Below are 23,023 nucleotides of genomic sequence, written 5' to 3'. Positions count from 1 at the left end.
GTTTATGACATTTGTAACCAATCACGACGTTTTGGTGTACACTTTTGAAAATATTACCCAGGATGCATTCCATTCTGAAACGGCAAATTTGAATGGATTTAGAGGTTGTAGTGATCAATAAATGCAGATGACAACAACCTATCAATAATACTCAGCCACTGAATATGACTTGAAAAATGAAAATCTCCACAGATGAAATGATACAACAAATAATAGCGAGTATTTTTTGGATTAGAAAAAAAGACAATGAAACAAACTAGAGGCTCTAAAGAGCCTGTGTCGCTCACCTTGGTCTATGTGAATATTAAACAATGGACACAGATGGATTCATGACAAAATTGTGTTTTGGTTATGGTGATGTGTTTGTAGATCTTACTTGACTTAATATTCTTGCTGCTTACAATTATCTCTATCTATAACAGTACTTTCTGTGGAAAATGTTATTGAAAATCTTCAAATTTTAAGAAAATTGTTAAAAATTGACTATGAAGGGCAATAACTCCTTTGGGGGTCAATTGACTATTTTGGTCATAGTGACTTATTTTTAGTTCTTACTTTGCTGTACATTATTACTGTTTACAGTTTATCTCTATCTATAATAATATTCAAGATAATAACTAAAAAACAGCAAAATTTCCTCCAAATTACCAATTCAGGGGCAGCAACCTAACAACCGATTATCCGATTCATCTGAAAATTCCGGTGCAGATAGATCGTGACCTGATCAACAATTTTACTACCTGTCAGATTTGCTCTTAATGCTTTGGTTTATGAGTTATAAGCCAAAAACTGCATTTTACCCCCATGTTCTATTTTTAGCCATGGTGGCCATCTTGGTTTGTTGGCTGAGTTACCGGACACATTTTTTTAACTAGATACCCCAATGATGCAATTTGGCCAAGTAGTTTCAGAGGAGAAGATTTTTCTAAAAGATTACTAAGATTTACGAAAAATGGTTAAAAATTGACTATAAAGGGCAATAACTCCTAAAGTGGTCAACTGACCATTTTGGTCATGCTGACTTATTTGTAGATCTTACTTTGCTGAACATTATTGCTGTTTACAGTTTATCTCTATCTATAATAATATTCAAGATAATAACCAAAAACAGCAAAATTTCCTTAAAATTACCATTTCAGGGGCAGCAACCTAACAACGAAATGTCCGATTCATCTGAAAATTTCAGGGCAGATAGATCTTGACCTGTTGAACAAATTACCCCATGTCAGATTTGCTCTAAATGCTTTGGTTTTTGAGTTATAAGCCAAAAACTGCATTTTACCCCTATGTTCTATTTTTAGCCATGGCAGCCATCTTGGTTGGTTGGCCGGGTCACCGGACACATTTTTTAAACTAGATACCCCAATGATGATTGTGGCCAAGTTTGGTTAAATTTGGCCCAGTAGTTTCAGAGGAGAAGATTTTTGTAAAAGTTAACGCAGGACGACGAAGGACGACGACGACGACGCCGCACGACGCCGGACGTCAAGTGATGAGAAAAGCTCACTTGGCCCTTTGGGCCAGGTGAGCTAATAAAAAAGCCCTACTCATACCACAATTTCTCAATGGAATTAAGAGCATATTGCAATATAAATGAAATTATCTCCCCTTTGTAGAGATCTCAGAAAATTTAATGCTACCTATATATCTACTTAAGGTGGAGTGGGACCATTCCACTGCGCATAATTTCACGCATGTATTATAATGCACACGAAAAGTATGTGTCGTAAATTTCGATTTTAATTTTTAAAATATTTTGATTGATTAGAAATGTAATCATTGTAGTTAGGTCACTAAAAGAATATAATCGTTATTAGGTGTATCTGTGAAAGGCTCAAAATGTCATTTCACCCATTTTTCACCATTTTCCCCGCCATAATTTGGGTTTTAAGGTAAAATATTCTTTTTCCCTTCTCAGTGACCTATGTTTTTCATTTGCTCATTCTTTGTAGCTTTATTTCAGCTTTTTATATTGCAGTTTTGGAATAATTTTTTGATATTGCGATAAAAATATGTCAACAGCTCTATTTTCCCTATCATTTCATATGAAAATGGTCCCTTTTACATACCTGCTTAAAAATAAAATTTTGAGTTTAAGTGGTTCATGACCCCCTATTTTTCAACCGATTTGATGAACTTTCCAAAAAGAATAAAATAACAAAAAATACGACACTTCTGATAGAAACTTCTAATAGGCCCGAGCCACCTTAAGACTGTAAAAAGTAATTTTTTCATAAAATATTAGTCAAGCTCATTCCCAATCTAATTAAAAACCGATCTCTCATCGCTCCTTTTTCTGATATGTCACGTGGGATATCTAACGAAACCGGCTTTGAGGTCACATGTGAGTGAACTAAAAGTCATGAATTTATAAAGATATGCAAATGAGTTGACGACCTATTAATAAGCCAATCAAAAAAGTTTATGAATTATTATGACTGACGATTTCGTCGTAAATAAAATGAGTTACATCCCTTTGCCTTACGTTAAACTTCCAAGCTCGTGGAAGACTCAATTTCATTGGTCGAAAAAGACACACCTACGAGGTCACTCACATGTGACCTCAAAGCGGGTTTCGTTAGATCTCCGACGCGACATATCAGAAACAGGAGCGATGAGAGATCGGTTTTTAATTAGATTGGCTCATTCCCAACAGATCAATATTTTTTCATAATCATTTGAATAAGAATTTATGCCAAATAAGTAACTAAACATCACGGACAGTATTAGTTGCCATTTGAAAATAATAATGCTTTAAGATTATTGACATTTACTATCAATTCTGGCAATTCATGCTTATAATATTTTTTTATCAAAAATTGCAACCTACAAAAAAAGTAAACAAAAAAATATTTTAAAAACATTTAGTAGGGTCTACATTCTGATAATTCATATAAACTCAAACCATAGAATAAAAGACAAACATCCTCAAAATTTCAATTTGTTTTTAAAATTTACACATATACATATAATATACACAATTAGCAAATATTTAAACCAATCATATGATCACAAGTTCTTTCATTACTGAAAATGATAAAAAAAAATGTACACCCATAATAAATAACGATAAAATATGAAGCATTCACCTCTTCTGGCCCTCCCACTCATATCACATGTACCATCAGGATAAAACATTCATAAAACTAGTAACAAATATTGCTATATATTTCTAAAACAAATTACAAAATTGATCTAAAATCTTCTAAAATTCATTTGAAAATGGTGTTACGTATTTGTGGCCCTGTCGAGAATGAGTCCCCTCAGTGTTAATTTCTCTCTCAGTGTATTATATATCTGAATCTGTTCCTCTGTTGTAAGTAACCAAATACTCTGTAAGATCTTCTGTGGGTTAGGTGCTCTGAAAAAAATATTATTAGAGGTAATAATGCAAATGAAATACAAATACAATTTTCATTATGTAGGAAAATATACTTGACAAGCATTAGAAACAGAAAAAAAACCAAGGCTCGCCAAGCTTTCTCCTGTTTCATATTGAGTACAAATAAATTAAATTTTCCTACACTGTCTTAATATTGTATTCATTCTGAAATTTAATATTGAGCTTAAACATTTAGTTTGTTTCCCATTCTAATATTTGTGGAATTTGTTTCTGAAACAAATCAACAAGACTTTAGGTGGTACCCAACACCTTACATAAAATTAATTTGGCTCGTTTAATTTTCTTATTTACTTTGACCCTTTGACAAAAATATAAAAATTTCAAAAAATTTGAACCAACCGTTTAATCAGAAAAATTGCACTGGTTATATAGCAGTTTGACAAACACTTATTTTGATCATTAAGAAGCTTTATATTCCCTTCACAACACAATGTCATTAAAACGTTCTGCTGAATTTACAGAGTTATCTCCCTGTAGTGTTAGTTCCACCTTAAATGCTGAGCTGTGATGAATACAGGGATTTGAAAATCCTTAGCACAAGGAGACTATAATATAAATATACTATGATTCATCCACTGCTTCGTTTTACATGTCAACCTGTAGGTATATATGTATAGTGGACAGGTCGATTACAGGATGAACTCCTAATGTTTTTTGTTATTTTAAGTATTCAGTTTTGGCAGCTGATATTTGATAATTTCTATCTTATTGACAACTTTTATGGATGGGTCTTGTGTAGATGAAATATGTGTCTAATGTATCAGACAATAAATAAGCCTGATAATTATCTTTGATGCTTTTTTACAACTAAATGTGCCTCTTCAATACAGGAACCTCATAAGCTGTGTATGCATATAAGTTAGTGATTTCTGGAAATGTTTTAGTGTAACCAGATCTTTTAATGAATCAGTATATAATAAATAAACAAAACAATCTATGAGGTTATTATCTACCGTGTTTCTCAGTAATAATGACAAAAACTCCTAAGTCATCATATTATTCAGAAAAAGAACTTTATTTTTAATAACTATTGAAAAGACGAATATTAAAATCTATCAATTTGTAAAATTGTCTGTTTTGGACTGAAATGAACACCAATAGATCTATACAATCTAGCTATACTATACCTGATAAAACTAGTGTAGTAGACATGAACAAATGTGGCCATGAGGAACTGACAGTCAAATCTGTCCATGATACCACCATGTCCAGGGATAGTGTCTCCAAAATCCTACAAATAGTCATAATTGTTGTTAATGTCTCAAAATGGAGCTTTTATATGCAATAAAATTTACTGGCAAGTATGGTCCTGGATTAACAAGCATTCCTACCAGTTAAAAGTTCATTGTATTGGAACAAAATTCTAACTTGATCTATAATTTGACACGGTTTTAACTATATAACAAATATCAAGCCAATATCTTCAGGCATGACGAAAAAAAGTGTTGAAAACTGATTATTAAACTGAATTATTAACTCTGCACAATACCATCTGATCGTAACAAAATTCGAACTTGATCTGTAACTTGTCATGATAAAACTATATCACAAATTTCAAATCAATATCTTTCAGCATGATGAAAAAAAAGTACAGAAACCTGATTATTTGAGTAAATTTTTGAAGTGCAAGGTCATAACTCTGCATCAAATATTCAGAACAGAACAAAATTCACAAATGAACTGTAACTTGTCATGATAAAACTATATACCCATTATCAAATCAATATCTGTAAGAATGAAAAAATATATGTGGAAAACTGATTTGCCGGACTGACGGATGGACAGACAGACAGACAGAGTGTAAACCTAAAGTCCCCTTCTACTTTGTCTGTAGGGAACTTATAATATACAGAAAGTGCAAGCAATACCTGTACAACCTACAATTTATGGTTTGGGGCTGTTTCAAAACTATTGGTGAGAGGACGGAATGCACTGAAATAAATTAAATGTGGTTTTTTTTCCATCAAATTTTTTTCTTTTCTTAGTATTTGGAAATAGTTGGAAATAAACCAGATCTTTTAATTTCTAAAAAAAATATACATGCATAATAAAGTATTTGAATACTATTTATTCTTTTATTCATCATAAAATCAGTCTGCTTAAGACTGTACGACTTATTTTTAACTTCTGGTTTTACTTACTTTGATTTTAAATGCTCTTTTGAATCCACTGGCAAAGAATCCACCAAATGGTCCAATGACTGAGGCAAACAGGGACATACTGATAGAATGTAACATGAATGGATAAAGTGTGATAGTCTTCCATGGGATACCAAACTATAAATAGATAAAATATGATTGGATAATCTGTAAAGGTCATCCATTGGATACCAAACTATAAATAGAAAAAATATGATTGGATACATGTCATGAATGTGTTGGTCTTCTATGGAATATTTCCCAAATTATAAAAAAGATAAAATATTGTTTGATGAAATGTAATTGTTTTTCATGAATGACAATCAATATTATATATATATATTAAATGAGACGGACTGTAAAATGAAATTGATTTTTAACAATAAGATAAAGTACTAGCTAGTATTGTCATTTATGTTTACACATGAGGAATGAAACAGTTGCCACCATTATTTAGGTGTCATACCACCAATTAAAAGTCCCTATCTGTTCAACCAAATTTTGCAATTTTCACAGCTTTCTAAATATTTTACCTTAAGCTTAACTTCATAGAAACTAGGTATATCCTGAATTGTACAGGTGTCACCTTTCTGCATGCCAATTTTCAACATACATTCAAAATCATATAAGAAAGCAGAGAGCTTCCGAAAGGAGGTACCACTAAAAATAACCCCTGGTTTTCTGGAAATCTTAAATTAGTATACTATGGAGCGCATTAATCCTCAATTTTTAATGCAAACTCATAGACAGATAAATTTTGGCTCAAAATGGTCTTAATATATTTCTCTTTCAACAAAACTTTCATTTCTGTAAATTTGTTAGTTAGTTTAGGTGAACAATGACATCAAATGCACTTTTTTTTGTCCGAGTAGGCCTACTTTCACATACGTTCTAAATTTGAGGGAGTAATTGGTGGTATGACACCTAAAGAGACAAAAAAGTTGATTAGAAATCTTTTACTTTGCTTTATTCTTAATCCTTAGTCAATTTGTAGTTAAAAACAGCCTATCTGAGCATTATGCGACTTATAATAAAAATTTCACAGCTCAATTTAAACTGACTGTAATGTATGACTTTGATAGAAAATACTTGAAAATTTCATTTTGGGCTACAGGAACATAAACTTTCAATATCAAGATCATTGTTTGCTGATTTTTTCTTGTTTGTTCTACTTCTTTAAAGACTTCCAACAATTTTTGCAATGAATTTAGTAAAAAATTCAAGGTATTGAAGTGTAAGGGAATATTGACCTTCCTTTTTTTCATCTGGTGTCAGTAAAGTACTACAAATTGATCAAAAGTGCAGTCATGGTCATTTAACTGTGTTTTTAACATCAGTTAATAAAATTTAAGTTATAAATATTTCATTTGGAATAATAAATGGTGCTTTTGTGAGTTTCAGCAGTGCTTACATTAGGCTATGCTATCTGCCAAGTACATAGTATGACGCAATGCTATAAGGGGTAAAAATCAAATAATTTCATTAAATCTGCATGACAAAATTTTTTTGGGGGTATTAAACAACTTATGTTTCAATGTTTAACACCACAGAATAACTTTCTGTGCATTTATAACATTATTTAGGACATTTTTTTTATATAAAAGCATATTGTCAGGATGGGAAAAGCTAAAAATAGGACAAACTCAAGTTTTAGGCTCTAAATTTGCAATATGTGACATTTTGCCCCCAAAAAGATTGAAATGTGGCTACTATTATCTCAAATGATCAGTTAAGACAAAAAAAAAACAATTGTTTTCTGATTTTGATGTTTCACCGTATTTTGCTTAAAGGTGTCATACCACCAATTAAAAGTCCCTATCTGTTCAACCAAATTTTGCAATTTTCACAGCTTTCTAAATATTTCACCTTAAGTTTAACTTCATAGAAACTAGGTATATCCTGAATTGTACAGGTGTCACCTTTCTGCATGCCAATTTTCAACATACATTCAAAATCATATAAGAAAGCAGAGAGCTTCCGAAAGGAGGTACCACTAAAAATAACCCCTGGTTTTCTGGAAATCTTAAATTAGTATACTATGGAGCGCATTAATCCTCAATTTTTAATGCAAACTCATAGACAGATAAATTTTGGCTCAAAATGGTCTTAATATATATTTCTCTTTCAACAAAACTTTCATTTCTGCAAATTTGTTAGTTAGTTTAGGTGAACAATGACATCAAATGCACTTTTTTTTGTCCGAGTAGGCCTACTTTCACATACGTTCTAAATTTGAGGGAGTAATTGGTGGTATGACACCTTTAGGGCTTTGACAGTGGTAAATATACATTTTATTTGTCTGCACTGTTTGTTACTAGTAAAACTATACTTGCAACATTCAAACTCCCAATTAATAGTGGCAAATCTTTAAACTCAGTACAGTTATTGCTTTTTTAATGCAATACTATCAAAATGTTCAATAACTAGACATTGACTGTGTTTGCAAAACACTGTTGCTAATGATTCAAAATGAAAACATAGAAATTGACAGTAAATATCATCCAATCAAAAGTAACTTTACATGAAGTGTTGCAATGTGGTCCAATCAAAAATAAATTTACATGAAATAATGCATTTAGAATAGAAGATGTTTGTGAAAGTGCTGATAAACTATTCTATGGTTAGAAAATGTCAAGCTTGCAAAAGAATGAAAACTGTTCTGCAAATATCAGAAAAAAATACAAAAATTAAGATAATGACATTGAAACAGAAGATAGCTTACAGATTAATGTTAATTCAGACATTTTTTTGTGAGTATCAGTTTCTATAGATTGAGGAAAAATTGTATTATCATTCATATTTGATTTTGGTTATTTTCCAAATTTTGTGGACAAGCTGATAGAAAGTTTATGTATATTTTGTTCAACATTTAAACTTCTGGTTTTACCTATACCAACAAAATCCACAAAGTCGGTACAAAAAAATCTCAGCAAATCTGGAAATGTGAACCAAGCATTAAAGTTTTTACATGAAATATATTCATACTACATGTACTAAAATTTCCCACATCGTAACTTTTGGCTCAAGAGAATCTGTTTCATTCATCTCCCATCTTTGCCAAAAAAATAATGGATTTCATTGATAATGATGGTGTAAGAAAAGATGATCTTTACAGATGTTGTGCTTTCTATAAATTCATTGATGAGAACTATAAAGTTCAACAAAGTTGAAAAGTGTACAATCTATGTGATCTTAGCAGTAATTTTGCTGTGGACAAGTGGAAATGAGGAGTCATTTATAATCAATGTACGTAATAAAGAAAACATTTAATCAGCCTGCACAATGTCTGACAAACACTACAAAGATTTAAATGGCGCTGATTAACTGTTGCATTGAGTCATTAAATGGAGTTTTCCAAAATATTTGTTATTTCATTGTAGTGATTAAAAATGTGACGTTTTTTTTGGTTTCCCAAATAGACATGATAGAGAATCATGCAATTAGAGGGACTGAAATAGATTTCCACAAAATATTAACACTATTCTATTTTGTCCTCCTTTTCATGGTGAAAACATAGGTTACGATGACATTAATAACTAAAATTTGATGTGTCATCACCTGATCATGTGTATAAAATGATATAAAACTTAGAAAACAGAATATCTGAATTGCAATAATTTTTGAAATAATGCATCTTAATAGTTATAATTGTTTTCAAAAATTACTGACCAGTTTATATATATACATTATCAAAATTGACAATTTTAATGGTAAAAGTTAACCGACAAAGACAGATTAGAAGTGAAGACAATACATGTATCTCACATATCTAGGTGAGCTAAACATGTACAACTATGTTATAAGGATTTCCAAGAATTCGGAGAATGCATCGGAGTAGTATCTAAAGCATGTTTCTATTAGGTGTGTTTTACATGTTGTATACTCACAATTTTGCTCTGAAAAAATTTATACAAAATATGAATATCAATTGTTTGAATATGAGCTTAAAATAATAGTTTTTAAATTGGCGCAATTTCAAACATAATAAATGGGAATATTTTCGTGGTATCAAAGCATAAACTTCTGGTATGAGAGTTTAATTTGTGCATCAAAAGATAAATTAGTCCTTCACATGATAAATATCTTGATTTGTACAAACTATATCTTTGGGATACTTTCAAGCATACCATTTTTTAAAGATATAAGTCAGAACCATTTTGATATACAGTGCATGAGTTAATTATCAGTGTTGTTCGGTCACAAGAGGAATATTTTTCGATATTGGAATTGTTTGATTAGTTATTCTTTTTATTACATTGGCAAAAAGCTTTTTTTTATGAATTTAAAGTAGAAAATGTAAGGAACTATATCTTTTTCTACGCATTCACAATTTGTTTTGATCTGCCGTTATCGACGTCTTGACAACGCCTATTGTTTTCACATTTGAAATTATCGGTTTTTATTTCACTGGGAAGTCATTGTAATTCATTGCAACCAATGTAATAACCATTAATATTTAATTTGCAATGTTGGATTGCATATTATGTAAACGTATTCAAACTGAAAATATAAAATGGTGACTTTTTGGTTGTGTTAAGTATTTAATTTTAATGTATGTTATAATGAGTACTCAATTTGAAACAGTGAATTTAATAATGTGCTTATTTATCACAGACATGCAAATCTTATTAAAATATAGCTCAATCATAAACATGTGTTGTGTTGTGTGCTATAAATAAAATACAAATATATTCTAAACTTGAAGTACAACCCTTCCCATATAAAATAGGTGTAAATGAAAAGATGATAAAGCAGGATTTGTTTCATAAAGGATCATCAAACAAAACTACTATATTTACTGAAGACAGTGGCAGAGGTCAATGTAAATTTCTAATATTTTGATAAATCTTATCACCAAAGAGTTCAAGGACAAAATCTTTCCCATTTTCCAGTTTTTTTTGCTTTATCCACGATAAAAATAAATTTATAGATTTTTTTTATTTTGAATGCCACACTTCTTGCAGGAAACATTTTTTTTTGTGAGTAGGCAAAGTAATCTAATCAAAGTGCTTGTAAGCACTAAATGGTAAAGATTGCTTTAATTTATTAGTGGGAAGTAAAATCAATTATTGCATTGGTTGTAGTTGAATGAACAGCAATTCTAGACAAAGGAGGATAACTACAAATTTTTAGAGAAGATGTAAACAATGACATTATTCTATTTTTAAAACAGATATTAGATTCCTACACCTTGCAAAAGTTATGTATTTTTTTGGACAAGTTTAACAATATTTTGTGCCTTGAATACCTGAGCATATACAAAATGTATTACATCCATAAATTTCTTTAAATGTTCAGGAGCCTCTGGCCTTTGTTAGTCTTGTATTATTTTAATTTTAATTTCTTGTGTACAATTTGGAAATTAGTATGGCGTTCATTATCACTGGACTAGTATATATTTGTTTAGGGGCCAGCTGAAGGACGCCTCCGGGTGCGGGAATTTCTCGCTACATTGAAGACCTGTTGGTGATCTTCTGCTGTTGTTTTTTATATGGTCGGGTTGTTGTCTCTTTGACACATTCCCCATTTCCATTCTCAATTTTAATGGATAGGATGTATAGAATGTTTTGATCAATGCACTATATTTTGTGTATCAAAAAAGGTAGTGATTAGCCTTGGAAGTTTTAGATATCAAGTCAGTCCCATAAGGTTTTGATTGCATGAAAATCTTTACATAAAAATATGTCGTTAAAAAACTAATAGAGGCTGTGAAATTTCTGGAAAATATTGAACACTTTAAAATAAACTTACTACACTGAATATCTTCTGTGCTACTGTTGGCAGATTGACTTCTGTTAATATAAACACAGGATGTCTCTCACACTCATACGATATCTTGTTATTTACATCATCGTAAGAAATCGGACAAACAAAATAATCAAACTGCACCAGAAAATAGGACAACTACAAATATAAACAATATTAAGTGTCATACAAAATGAAATTCACAGCATAAGGACTTTTAATGCCTTGTGCTCAGTTGAGCATGGTTTTGCATTTGATTTGTCTGTTCTAACTTCTGACACAGAAATCAGACCAAATGACTAACTAATTTCCAGGTTTGTTTCATGGCTGTGACCATTTTCATTGGTTTGTTACATGGCTGTGACCATTTTCATTGGTTTGTTACATGGCTGTGACCATTTTCATTGGTTTGTTACATGGCTGTGACCATTTTCATTGGTTTGTTACATGGCTGTGACCATTTTCATTGGTTTGTTACATGGCTGTGACCATTTTCATTGGTTTGTTACATGGCTGTGACCATTTTCATTGGTTTGTTACATGGCTGTGACCATTTTCATTGGTTTGTTACATGGCTGTGACCATTTTCATTGGTTTGTTACATGGCTGTGACCATTTTCATTGGTTTATTTGAAAAAACAAAACTTTTTCAGTAAATTTCATTGGTTGCTTGAATTTAAAACCGTTAATGTTTTTAAATGCCAGGCTGCTTGATATCAAAATTAAAATGCTTATAACATAAACACATTTATTCTTAAACCTGTTGTTGGCATGACATTCAATGGTAATGTTCTTCTCATTATGACCCATATAAATCTGATGATGGTAGGAAACTTAAGTGCTGGCATGTCAGTAACTGCTAGTAGTCCCTTGTTAATAGATGTTTTCATAGTATTTTTTCTTAGTTTCTTCTCTTACCTATTCTGACATTAGACTGAGTTTTACTGTGCATATTGCAGTGGGTTTGATTATTCTACATTGGCTAGAGGTATAGGGAGGGTTGAGATCTTACAAAACATGTCAAATCCTGTCGCATTATTGTTCCAGTCCCAAGTCAGGAGGCTCTGACTTTTGTCAGTCTTGTATGATTTCAGATATTTATATGTTTTGGAGCTTAGTGTGATATCCATTTGCAATGAACTAGTATGCATTTTTGTTATGGAGCCAGCTGAAGCCAGTCTCCCCATTGGGATTTCTTCCTGTTCTGATGACACATTCATGGCCTTGGTCAGTTTTCTTTTCTTTGGTCTTTTCAGGCAGCCCAACACTAAGGACTAACATTAAAACTAAAATTTTGTAAATATAGGGAATTTATAAACTCAACTACGCTTAACAGGGTGTTGTGAGTGTTATTGTAATGACGAAAGAAAAGTAACGGCATCTTCACTCCATTTGGAATGATCTTGTATCTTTGTGCCAAATCTCACACTGCACAGGTGGATATGATTGAAATTCCGCCTGAGGCAGTTAATATACTAACTGCTAATCCAAACAGTACTGTAGACAAAGCACCACCAATAAATCCTTCCCATGTTTTCTTAGGAGACAGTTTGATCAGCGGTGTTTTACCAAAGAAAAATCCAAACATGTACGCCATGATGTCATTACAAATAATCATGGAGACTGGGACTAAAAGCCTGAAAAATAACAAAAAATATTATAAACAATATACATAAATTTGTATCTCATGCAATATCATCATGGGACATAAAGATATTGAACATTAGTCCAAATTGCATCCAAAACACAAAGAAATTGGGTAAAAACCACCATTTAAGAGCATAACTCATATGATGAGTCAACTGTCTACTTAAGTCGTGTTGGGGAGATTTAATTAAAATTCTTATATGATGTTCTTCAGACAGTTTTAGTACACACCCGTGGTAAAATATGAATATATTACTTGCATGAGCTGTTCTGACCATACTGACACGTCATATGTTTTTTTAAGAATGAGATACCCCACCTAACTAAATACATTATTATAAGTATCTTTTATAAGCATGTCATGTCATTGCTTCAGTTTGCTCCATTCTTTTTTATCAATGTAATTATGGGTTTATTTACAGGAACGGCAAATATTTTCCTCCACCTAGAGCGCTTCGATCCAAAAGAATTGCAGTCTTTTTCCTATTAGAATAGAAATAATTCATGGGGCTCGAATTTATACTGATTTTACCACGAGTTGGACCTTTATGCAGATATTGAGTATGAGTATAAATTCAAGCCCTCATGAATTATTTCTTAATATGATTAAATGGTGTTCTCTAAGAGTGGAAACTTTAAACCATATTTTCATACTGTTCACAAACTACAAGATATATATATCCCATACCAAATGAGTCCCTCAAAAACATTCTGTATAATTAAGTGGGACTGTGTGACCACTATAAGTAAGGTTACGTGTGTCCAACCAAACTGAAAATAAATAAAACGCAGAAGGATTAATAAATGTGATTCAAACAAATTATTATTTATTTTATTTTATAACATAAATTTCGTACTTCAAAACAATCAGGAGCATGTAATTCAGTGGTTGTCGTTTGTTTATGTGCTACATATTTGTTTTTCGTTAATTTTTTGTACATAAATAAGGCTGTTAGTTTTCTCGTTTGAATTGTTTTACATTGTCATTTCAGGGCCTTTTATAGCTGACTATGCGGAATGGGCTTTGCTCATGGCTGAAGGTTGTACAGTGACCTATAATTGTTAATTTCTGTGTCATTTTGGTCTCTTGTGGAGAGTTGTCTTATTGGCAATCATACTACATCTTCTTTTTTATATTGACACTTAAACAACTCTTTAATTGTTACATTTAATCTTTAAGTTACAGTAAGGCTTTTAGTACAAAGCTTCTGTGTAATAACATTATAATTTCTAAAATAATATCAATACATTATAATTTCTAATATGATATATTACAAATGTATAAATAATAAGTCTTTTTGAGTAAAGCTGTTCCTCATATATAAATATAACTAGAACACACCTGCGAAATCGCAGACATTTAGAGCTTGTGAGATTTTGTGTCTGGGGAATTTCGGCCTGAAACAATTTCATATCTGGAGTATTTCAGAAATGGTGTCAAAATTCATAGGTACATGGAAACAGTTTAAGCTCCATTGTTTCCAAAGTCCGTTATTTTTTTCTGTTAAATTCTGATATTTACGCGTTTCTGTATACTATGAACAAACGTATACTATATTATAAATATTAAAGTGTATTTAATTTTCTATTTTAACTATCAATTCAAAGTGTCTTCTCCATGGCCATCACTGCTACATTATATAGAGAGTCTCTATATATTATAGTAGTATATTGATCACAGTATACATGCAGATAAACGCGAAAATAATTGTCCTGTCCCCGTCCGAGTACTTATGAAAATTATCTGTAGGTTAAAACTGAGGTATAAAGTAGTGGTTCTTACAATATGAAAACCAAGATATGGACAACGCTCTGATTGGCTTATTTATTTTTCATTTTTGTTATCTATCATTCGATTGGTTCTCAATGTTTAATCCGAAAGACATGTCTGACATAAAAGTCGGTTTGATAACGGAAACAATATTCGGACACCTTTATTTTCGTTTTTCTCCCAAAATAACCCAAACTGAATAGTCATAAGAAAGGATGACAAATGCGACTATGCATGGTACCTATATGACACAGATGCATAATGATTAATTTATTGTGGGAGGAAGAGAAGCGACACACAAAATGAGGTCTTCTCGTTTAATAGTATATAAATATAAATGACAATATCTCTATAAAATGTGAATATTTTGGCATTTTGTTTTGAACACAATTCAACATGAAGCCTCTATGCAAATTTAAGTAAAATTCAAATACTACTTTCTAATAGACTAATAACTCAGTGATCTCCCCAGGCCCTTAAAAGACCACAGACCCGTGATGTATAATTTTTTACATGATGGTATCATTCTTACTGTGATGTTTAATTTTTCTCTGTGGTGATAAATTTTCGGTTAAAAAATTGTAGATTGTTTTTTTGACCAAAAGTCTTCATAACACAGTACCACAGTAAACAAAACAAAAGACAAAAAGGTTACTAACACAAAAAACTAACAAGAAAAAAAAAATAAGCGATGCAATTCGACACAACATTTTTTACAAATAGTTTTGACACAGGTTACCCTGGTGCTATCCAAAAATCCTGGGGAGAACACTGTGACTAATGAGCATCTGAAAGATATTTTTTGATTTTCATATTCTTTTTTTATGTGAAATTTCATTCTCATTTGGCCAAGAGGCCAAAATTGTAACCTTCTCCTTTAACCTAAGAAAACATCAATAATTGTTAATGCATGTACTACTTCATGTTATTCATACACTTACCAGGGTGAACTGTTTTAAGTAGTGCTTCTTCTTCAAGCTGACAACAAAACCAACAAAGCCAGCCACGTACAAGGAAAATGATATAAATCTGTGGTACGATACTAAGGGACGTAAAAATTCCTGTAAACATAAACGGTATTTAGATAGGTAACACATAAATTTGTTGTGCCTTGTTTTAAAGAGTAAATATATTAGGAACCAGATGCTCCGCAGGGCGCAGCTTTATACGACCGCAGAGGTCGAACCCTGAACGGTTGGGGCTAGTATGGACACAATATTCAAGCTTGATAGAGCTCTGGAATTTGGATTGTGATTAAATAGTTGACACAGCATAGGTTTCCGACACAGAATGAATGTGGTTTAATGAACTTTTTTTTGTTTTGCTATTGAGCAATTCACTAATCCTCTCAAAAAAAAAATTTGAAGAAATTTTCTTTTTAATTTCTGAAATCTGAAATGAAAAATTGACCCCCCCCCAAAAAAAAAATTTTGTTTTCAGATCCCCCTTTCCCTTATTCCAAAAATGATCTCAATTCAAATTTCTAATGGAGTTTGAAACAATAACTACTCATTTAAATACATCATAAAATATTGAAATATTAAATGTCATACAGTCATGGTTAAAATTAATATTAATTAATAGTAACTTCCAACAAAATAAATGGAGAATGTGTCCAAAGGGACACAGAGTCACAGATGATGCTTCTGCTAGCATATAACGTTATAAAGGGAAATAACTCAAGAACTGTAAAAGTGAAGCTGCCAAAAATTGAACTTAAACTGAGTTTGGAGGTAATAAGCATTATATACACATTTCATTAAATTTAGTTGAGACAAACTTAAGTTAAGAGAACAGAAACATTTTTCCATTTGTAAAGGGACATAACCCTAGAATGGTAATCAAAGTGCTTGTAATCACTGAATGGTAAAGACTGCTTTAATTTATCAGTTGGTAGTAAAGTGAATATTGCATTGTATATTGTATATATAGCATTGATTTAAGTTGATTCAACTACTATTCTGGACAAAGAAAGATAACTCCAATTTTCAAAGAAGATTTCATAAAGCATTGGGTTTACGTGATTCAACAATCATTCTGGACAAAGAAAGATAACTCCAATTTATTGTCTTGAAACTACAAAAATGCTTGTTTTTGGTTCCTTTTTGGCCCTTTATTCCTAGACTGTTTGCCCCATAACCTACAAAATATATCCCAACCTTCTACTTATGGTATTAAACATTGTGGTATAATTTCAGAACAATTGAAATACTTCTACACAACTTTTTGTACTGACATTAGATAAATGCTTATTTTGGGCCCCTTTGGGCCCCTAATTCCTCAACCTTAGGGACCATAACCCCCAAAATCAATCCCAAGCTTCCTTTTGTGGTTATAAACATTGTGTTAAAATTTTAATGATTTCTATTCACTTATACTAAAGTTAATATCCGGAAACCATCCGACTTCGGATGATGCTGACGTGATACCAATATATGAACGCAAAATTTTTTGCGGTCATATAATAAATATTCATTATCCAAAACATATTATACATTTAAGTCAAATATATGAAATGGAATAATAAATTCGCAGCTGATGTCAAATGTGGTAACTGCAATACTATCTGTCCCCTTTCACTGAATAAGAATCCAAATTAGACTTATTACTGGGTTTGTACTAACATGAGCAAAATGACAGTCACCACATGTGGAGTAGGATCTGCTAACACCTGAGATCACCCACAGTTTTTGGTTGGGTTCATTTTGCATAGTCTTTAGTTTTCTATGTTGTGTTATGTGTTCTGTTGTTTGTCTGTTTGTCCTTTTTTCTTTTTAGCCATGATGTTGTCTATCTATTTTGATTTCATGAATTCTTATAAATTAGATGTAAGACTATAATTATGTATTTAAAAAATAACATTATTAAACAAATTTTTTTAATGACCAATTAAATCTAAAAGCTGTTTTTATAATCAATCAAAATTTGTAATAATACAAAACTCACTGTTCGCTGAAGCAGAACACCAAAGTACTGGATGAGACTTTCTCCGTAGAAAAAATAATTTGATGTAAACAGGAAGTACCAACTCAACATACGGAACCATGGTAAGTTAAAGGATTTGTAAACAATATACCCGATTGTAATAATCTCATGGAAACATTTGATCTGTACCATCAGTGTCTATAAATAAATAAAAGAAAAATTTGGTATAAATAAGCATGGTGTATAAGTTTCATTACATTCGGTTGAGGCAAACCAAAGTTAGAGAGTAGAAATAATTCTGAGATGTACCAACGAACAACAGTAAAACAGATTAAACTAATAGGGCCATGTTCCCTAGCCAGGGAGGCATATAAAAATTTATGAAAATAATTAATTCCATTAAGTAATCAAGAATATGTGTCATTTGCGTCAGGACCGGCTAACACTTTTATTTTTCCATGTGAAGTGAGGTTATATTTTTTGAAAATTTCACATCATATAAATGAACAAGAGCACAAAGCTTTAAGTTGATGTGACGCTACTACATGGTAAACTATCTTTAGAAAAATGTGTAACCTGATATACTGGATAACAAATTGAAGATATAATGGATGGTTGGTTGAAAGGACAAACTGGAAAACATAATGACCCCTTAATTTTCTATGCCAGGCTTTTAATATCAATACATTACAATCGACACAATTGTATTTAAATAACTTACATGTATGTAAAAAAAATGATAATTTTACTTACAACTATAACCAATGCCAGTGGTCCTAAATAGATGATTAAAAAGAAAAAGAAAATCATCGCCCAGGAGAAAATTCCTCTTATAATCCAATTTCTCCATCTGAAAATATAGGAAAAAATAATACATTAATCAATCTATTTTTATTTCACCAAAAACTCCCTTTAGTATTTAGTCATTTAGAACGAATCCTTCAAAAACTCTATCACCATGTAAAGACTCATTGCAAAATCAAATTGCTCCACATATAAATTATATATATTAAAATATATATTGTTTTAAAATTACTTAATTTCATTTGAGGTGACTTATAGGTCCATTGGGCCGGGTGTATTAATATTTATCATATATTGTATATTTATAATCTGTACATATTTACACATGTCACTATAATAAATAATTTACTTACTTACTTACTTACTTACTTTATAAACAAGAGGCTCTCAAGAGCCTGAATCGCTCACCTTAAATTTTTTGCTTAAATCTTCCATCAATGATTATTTTGGGTTTTCAATTTATATAAATGGTTCTTCGATTCTGTCATATCTTCTTCAAAAGCAAAAACAAGAGTGGACACACTGAAATGTCTGGTGTTCATAATATAATTTATGATGAAAGCATAAAAAAACATTGTATACCCCAAGCATTACATTATTGCTATTTACAGTTTATCTACATCTATAATAATATTCAAGATAATAACCAAAAACAGCAAAATTTCCTTAAAATTACCAATTCAGGGGCGGCAACCCAACATCGGGTTGTCCGATTCATCTGAAAATTTCAGGGCAGATAGATCTTGACCTGATAAACCATTTAACCTCTGTAAGATTTGCTCTAAATGCTTTGGTTTTTGAGTTATAAGCCAAAAACTGATTTTACCCCTATGTTCTATTTTTAGCCATGGTGGCCATCTTGGTTGGTTGGCCGGGTCACTGGACACAATTTTTAAACTAGTTACCCCAATGATGATTGTTGCCAAGTTTGGTTCAATTTAGCCTAGTAGTTTCAGAGGAGAAGATTTTTGTAAAAGATAACTAAGATTTACGGAAAATGGTTAAAAATTGACTATAAAGGGCCATAACTCCTAAAGGGGTCAACTGACCATTTCGGTCATGTTGACTTATTTGTAAATCTTACTTTGCTGAACATTTTTGCTGTTTACAGTTTATCTCTATCTATAATAATATTCATGATAACTAGATATCATTGAGATGGGAGCCATCTCTGTGGGCCCCGCTGTGAATAATGTGCATTAAAAAATTGTATCTTTACCATAGGACATGGGTTTGTCAACTAAAATCAAAGTTTTTGACCTTGACCTTTGACCTAGGAAGATGTAAATAAATTATGACACACCCTTTGGTGTTGGTTTATAAACATGTCAAGTATAAACTTTGAAATGATAACGGTTCTCAAGATATAGAGCGGACACGATCTTTACCATAGGACATGGGGTTGTCAACTGAAACCAAAGTTTTTGACCTTGACCTTTGACCTAGGAAGTTGTACATAAATTATGACATACCCTCTGATATTGGTTTATATTCTGGTGTTTGTTCATATACATGTCAAGTATAAACTTTGAAATCATAACGGTTCTCAAGATATAGAGCGGACACGATCTTCACCACAGGACACAGGGTTGTCAACTGAAACCAAAGTTATAAGTTATAAGCCAAAGACTGATTTTACCCCTATGTTCTATTTTTAGCCATGGTGGCCATCTTGGTTGGTTGGCCGGGTCACTGGACACAATTTTTAAACTAGTTACCCCAATGATGATTGTTGCCAAGTTTGGTTCAATTTGGCCTAGTAGTTTCAGAGGAGAAGATTTTTGTAAAAGATAACTAAGATTTACGGAAAATGGTTAAAAATTGACTATAAAGAGCTATAACTCCTAAAGGGGTCAACTTGACTTATTTGTAAATCTTACTTTGCTGAACATTTTTGCTGTTAACAGTTTATCTCTATCTATAATAATATTCATGATAATAACCAAAAACAGCAAAATTTCCTTAAAATTACCAATTCAGGGGCAGCAACCTAACAACGGGTTGTCCGATTCATCTGAAAATTTCAGGGCAGATCAGATTTGCTCTAAATGCTTTGGTTTTTGAGTTATAAGCTAAAAACTGCATTTTACCCCTATGTTCTATTTTTAGCCATGGCGGCCATGTTTTTTGATGAAATGGGAATTAAAACACAAAGTTTATTCTAGATACCCTAGGAATCAATCAGATGAAGTTTGGTTTGAATTGGTTCAGTAGTTTCAGAGGAGAAGATCTTTGAAATAGTTTACGATGGACGGACGACGACGGACGCCAAGTGATGGCAAAAGCTCACATTTCCTTTTGGAAAGGTGAGCTAAAAAGAAATTATAATGCCTCAAAAAAAAAGTTCCATAGTTCCATGTTTTCTGCTCTTTGGGCAGGTTGTTGTCTCTTTGACACATTCCTTCATTCCCAACAAGTTTCAAATTCCTAACACATTTATTTGGTGTTCATGTACTGATTTTTGTGTGTTTATTTGGTGTTCATGTACTGATTTTCATGTGTTTATTTGGTGTTCATGTACTGATTTTTGTGTGTTTATTTGGTGTTCATGTACTGATTTTTGTGTGTTTATTTGGTGTTCATGTACTGATTTTTGTGTGTTTGTTTGGTGTTCATGTACTGATTTTCATGTGTTTATTTGGTGTTCATGTACTGATTTTTGTGTGTTTATTTGGTGTTCATGTACTGATTTTCATGTGTTTATTTGGTGTTCATGTACTGATTTTTGTGTGTTTATTTGGTGTTCATGTACTGATTTTCATGTGTTTATTTGGTGTTCATGTACTGATTTTCATGTGTTTATTTGGTGTTCATGTACTGATTTTGTGTCATGGATGAAAACCTCATAATCTTTGTTTTTCTATTAGGAAATTTAACTGTACAGTCTTTAACTGTTTACAAAATTTTGAATTTTTTGAAATACTAAGGCTTTTCTACCTCAGGCATAGATTACCTTAGCTGTATTTTGCAAAACTTATAGGAATTTTGGTCCTCAATGCTCTTCAACTTCGTACTTTAGGCCAATTAAAATTAATTGATAGATTTTCATCCCCGCCCGCCCCTCTGAAATCGTCCAGCCCCAATTTTTTTTATTTTATAAAAAAATATGATTTCTGGATTTTGTTCACGTCCGTTACCGGGAACATTCGATTATTTCGTTTCATTCAAAACTTCCTCTTTTAAATTTCGGTTTTGTATTTCTTCGAGTAATCTAACGAAAATGATCAAGTTGACATATTGTGCTGCTCTCTGATGACAACATCATCTACCGAGAATTAAGATGGATTAAGAGAAGGGCATGTATGAAATATTAGAGTTACGAGTAAAAGTTTTACTAAAACGCTGTGTCCAAGAACGCAAATTGCGGTATGTCACAAATGTGATTCTTCTTCTTTAGTTACAGAAAACCATCAACATTTTGAAGATTACTTTCTGGCGCATGCCTGATTGAGGTTGCTTTTTAAAATTTATTTCAATTTTTCTTTATTTTTAAGCTTTACAATTTTTATTGAACTTTTAATTTTTACATTTTTTATTCTATTTTTTTTTTTTAAATTAAGATAAAAACAATAGGTACATTTAGTTTAAGTGAGAAAAGGTTTTAAGGAGTACTTCATGGGTAAGTGCATCCTTAAAGTTGTCTGTAGAAGTTTTGTTTGAAATTTCAGGTGGTAGTTTATTCCAGTCTTTGATTGTTTGGCTGAAGAATGAGAATTTAAAACTGTCTTTATTGCATTGGAGCTGTCTGAATGTTAATTGATGAGTAGATCTTGTTTTGGACTGGCTTTTTATCAGAATATCTTGTGATGGTATAGCAATTTCGTTATTTATTACTTTCATGACTTTGTGGAACATTTGTAATCTGGTTATAAGCCTTCGTTCTTGTAGAGTTTGCCATTTCAGATTTTGAAGCATATCAGATACACTGCTGGTGTTGTAAAATCTGTTGCATGTATATCGTGCAGCTCTTCTTTGCACTTGTTCCAGTCTGTATATATTTTCTGATGTGTATGGGTCCCAAACGGTACAACAGTATTCGAGTTTTGGTCTTACTATAGTTTGATATGCTCTTTCTTTCACTAATTTTGAACTAATTTTTAGATTGCGTCTGACGAAAGATAAAGATTGATTTGCTTTTGCTGCTGATTGTTGTATATGTTTGTTCCATTTGAGATCTGAAGAGATTGTAATGCCTAGATATTTAGCTGATTGTACTTGTTCTAGGATATGACCGTGCATGTTGTAATAGAAGTGTATTTGTTTTTTCATTGTTGAGACTCTTAAGATGTTACATTTGTCAGGGTGGAATGACATGAGCCAGTCGTGTTCCCATTTAATAGCTGCTTCTATGTCTTCTTGAAGCTTAATACAATCGTTTTGGCAGGTAATAGGCCGGTAGATAATGCTGTCGTCTGCAAAGAGTCTTATTTGGCTGTGTTTAAGGTAGTCAGGTAAATCATTGATGTAGATAAGAAAGAGTATTGGTCCTAGTACAGTGCCCTGAGGAACGCCTGATGTTACTGGAATTTTTTCAGATGTCGTGTTTTCGAGAAGGACTGTTTGAGTTCTGTTAGATAAAAATGATTGGAT

General features: G+C 31.8%; 1 protein-coding gene across 1 annotated transcript in view; it reads right to left on the bottom strand.

Annotated features, from left to right (window-relative positions):
• Positions 1 to 2,677: 2,677 nt before the first annotated feature.
• The window catches only part of LOC139488936 (phosphatidate cytidylyltransferase, photoreceptor-specific-like), a 34,669-nt gene continuing 14,323 nt past the window's right edge, over positions 2,678 to 23,023 (bottom strand). Inside the window, exons 3-11 of the mRNA XM_071274919.1 lie at positions 18,383 to 18,479; positions 17,651 to 17,827; positions 15,646 to 15,765; positions 13,622 to 13,704; positions 12,767 to 12,923; positions 11,293 to 11,445; positions 5,545 to 5,679; positions 4,531 to 4,634; positions 2,678 to 3,361 (exon numbers count right to left, since the gene is read on the bottom strand). Of these exons, the coding sequence (XP_071131020.1) occupies positions 3,229 to 3,361; positions 4,531 to 4,634; positions 5,545 to 5,679; positions 11,293 to 11,445; positions 12,767 to 12,923; positions 13,622 to 13,704; positions 15,646 to 15,765; positions 17,651 to 17,827; positions 18,383 to 18,479 (1,159 nt within the window). The 3' untranslated portion in view covers positions 2,678 to 3,228. The remainder of the gene's footprint in view (positions 3,362 to 4,530; positions 4,635 to 5,544; positions 5,680 to 11,292; positions 11,446 to 12,766; positions 12,924 to 13,621; positions 13,705 to 15,645; positions 15,766 to 17,650; positions 17,828 to 18,382; positions 18,480 to 23,023) is intronic.

The sequence above is a fragment of the Mytilus edulis genome, chromosome 9 (genome assembly GCF_963676685.1).
Source record: "Mytilus edulis chromosome 9, xbMytEdul2.2, whole genome shotgun sequence".
In the NCBI taxonomy this organism is placed as follows: domain Eukaryota; kingdom Metazoa; phylum Mollusca; class Bivalvia; order Mytilida; family Mytilidae; genus Mytilus; species Mytilus edulis.
This window is presented reverse-complemented; position numbering and strand designations above follow the sequence as displayed.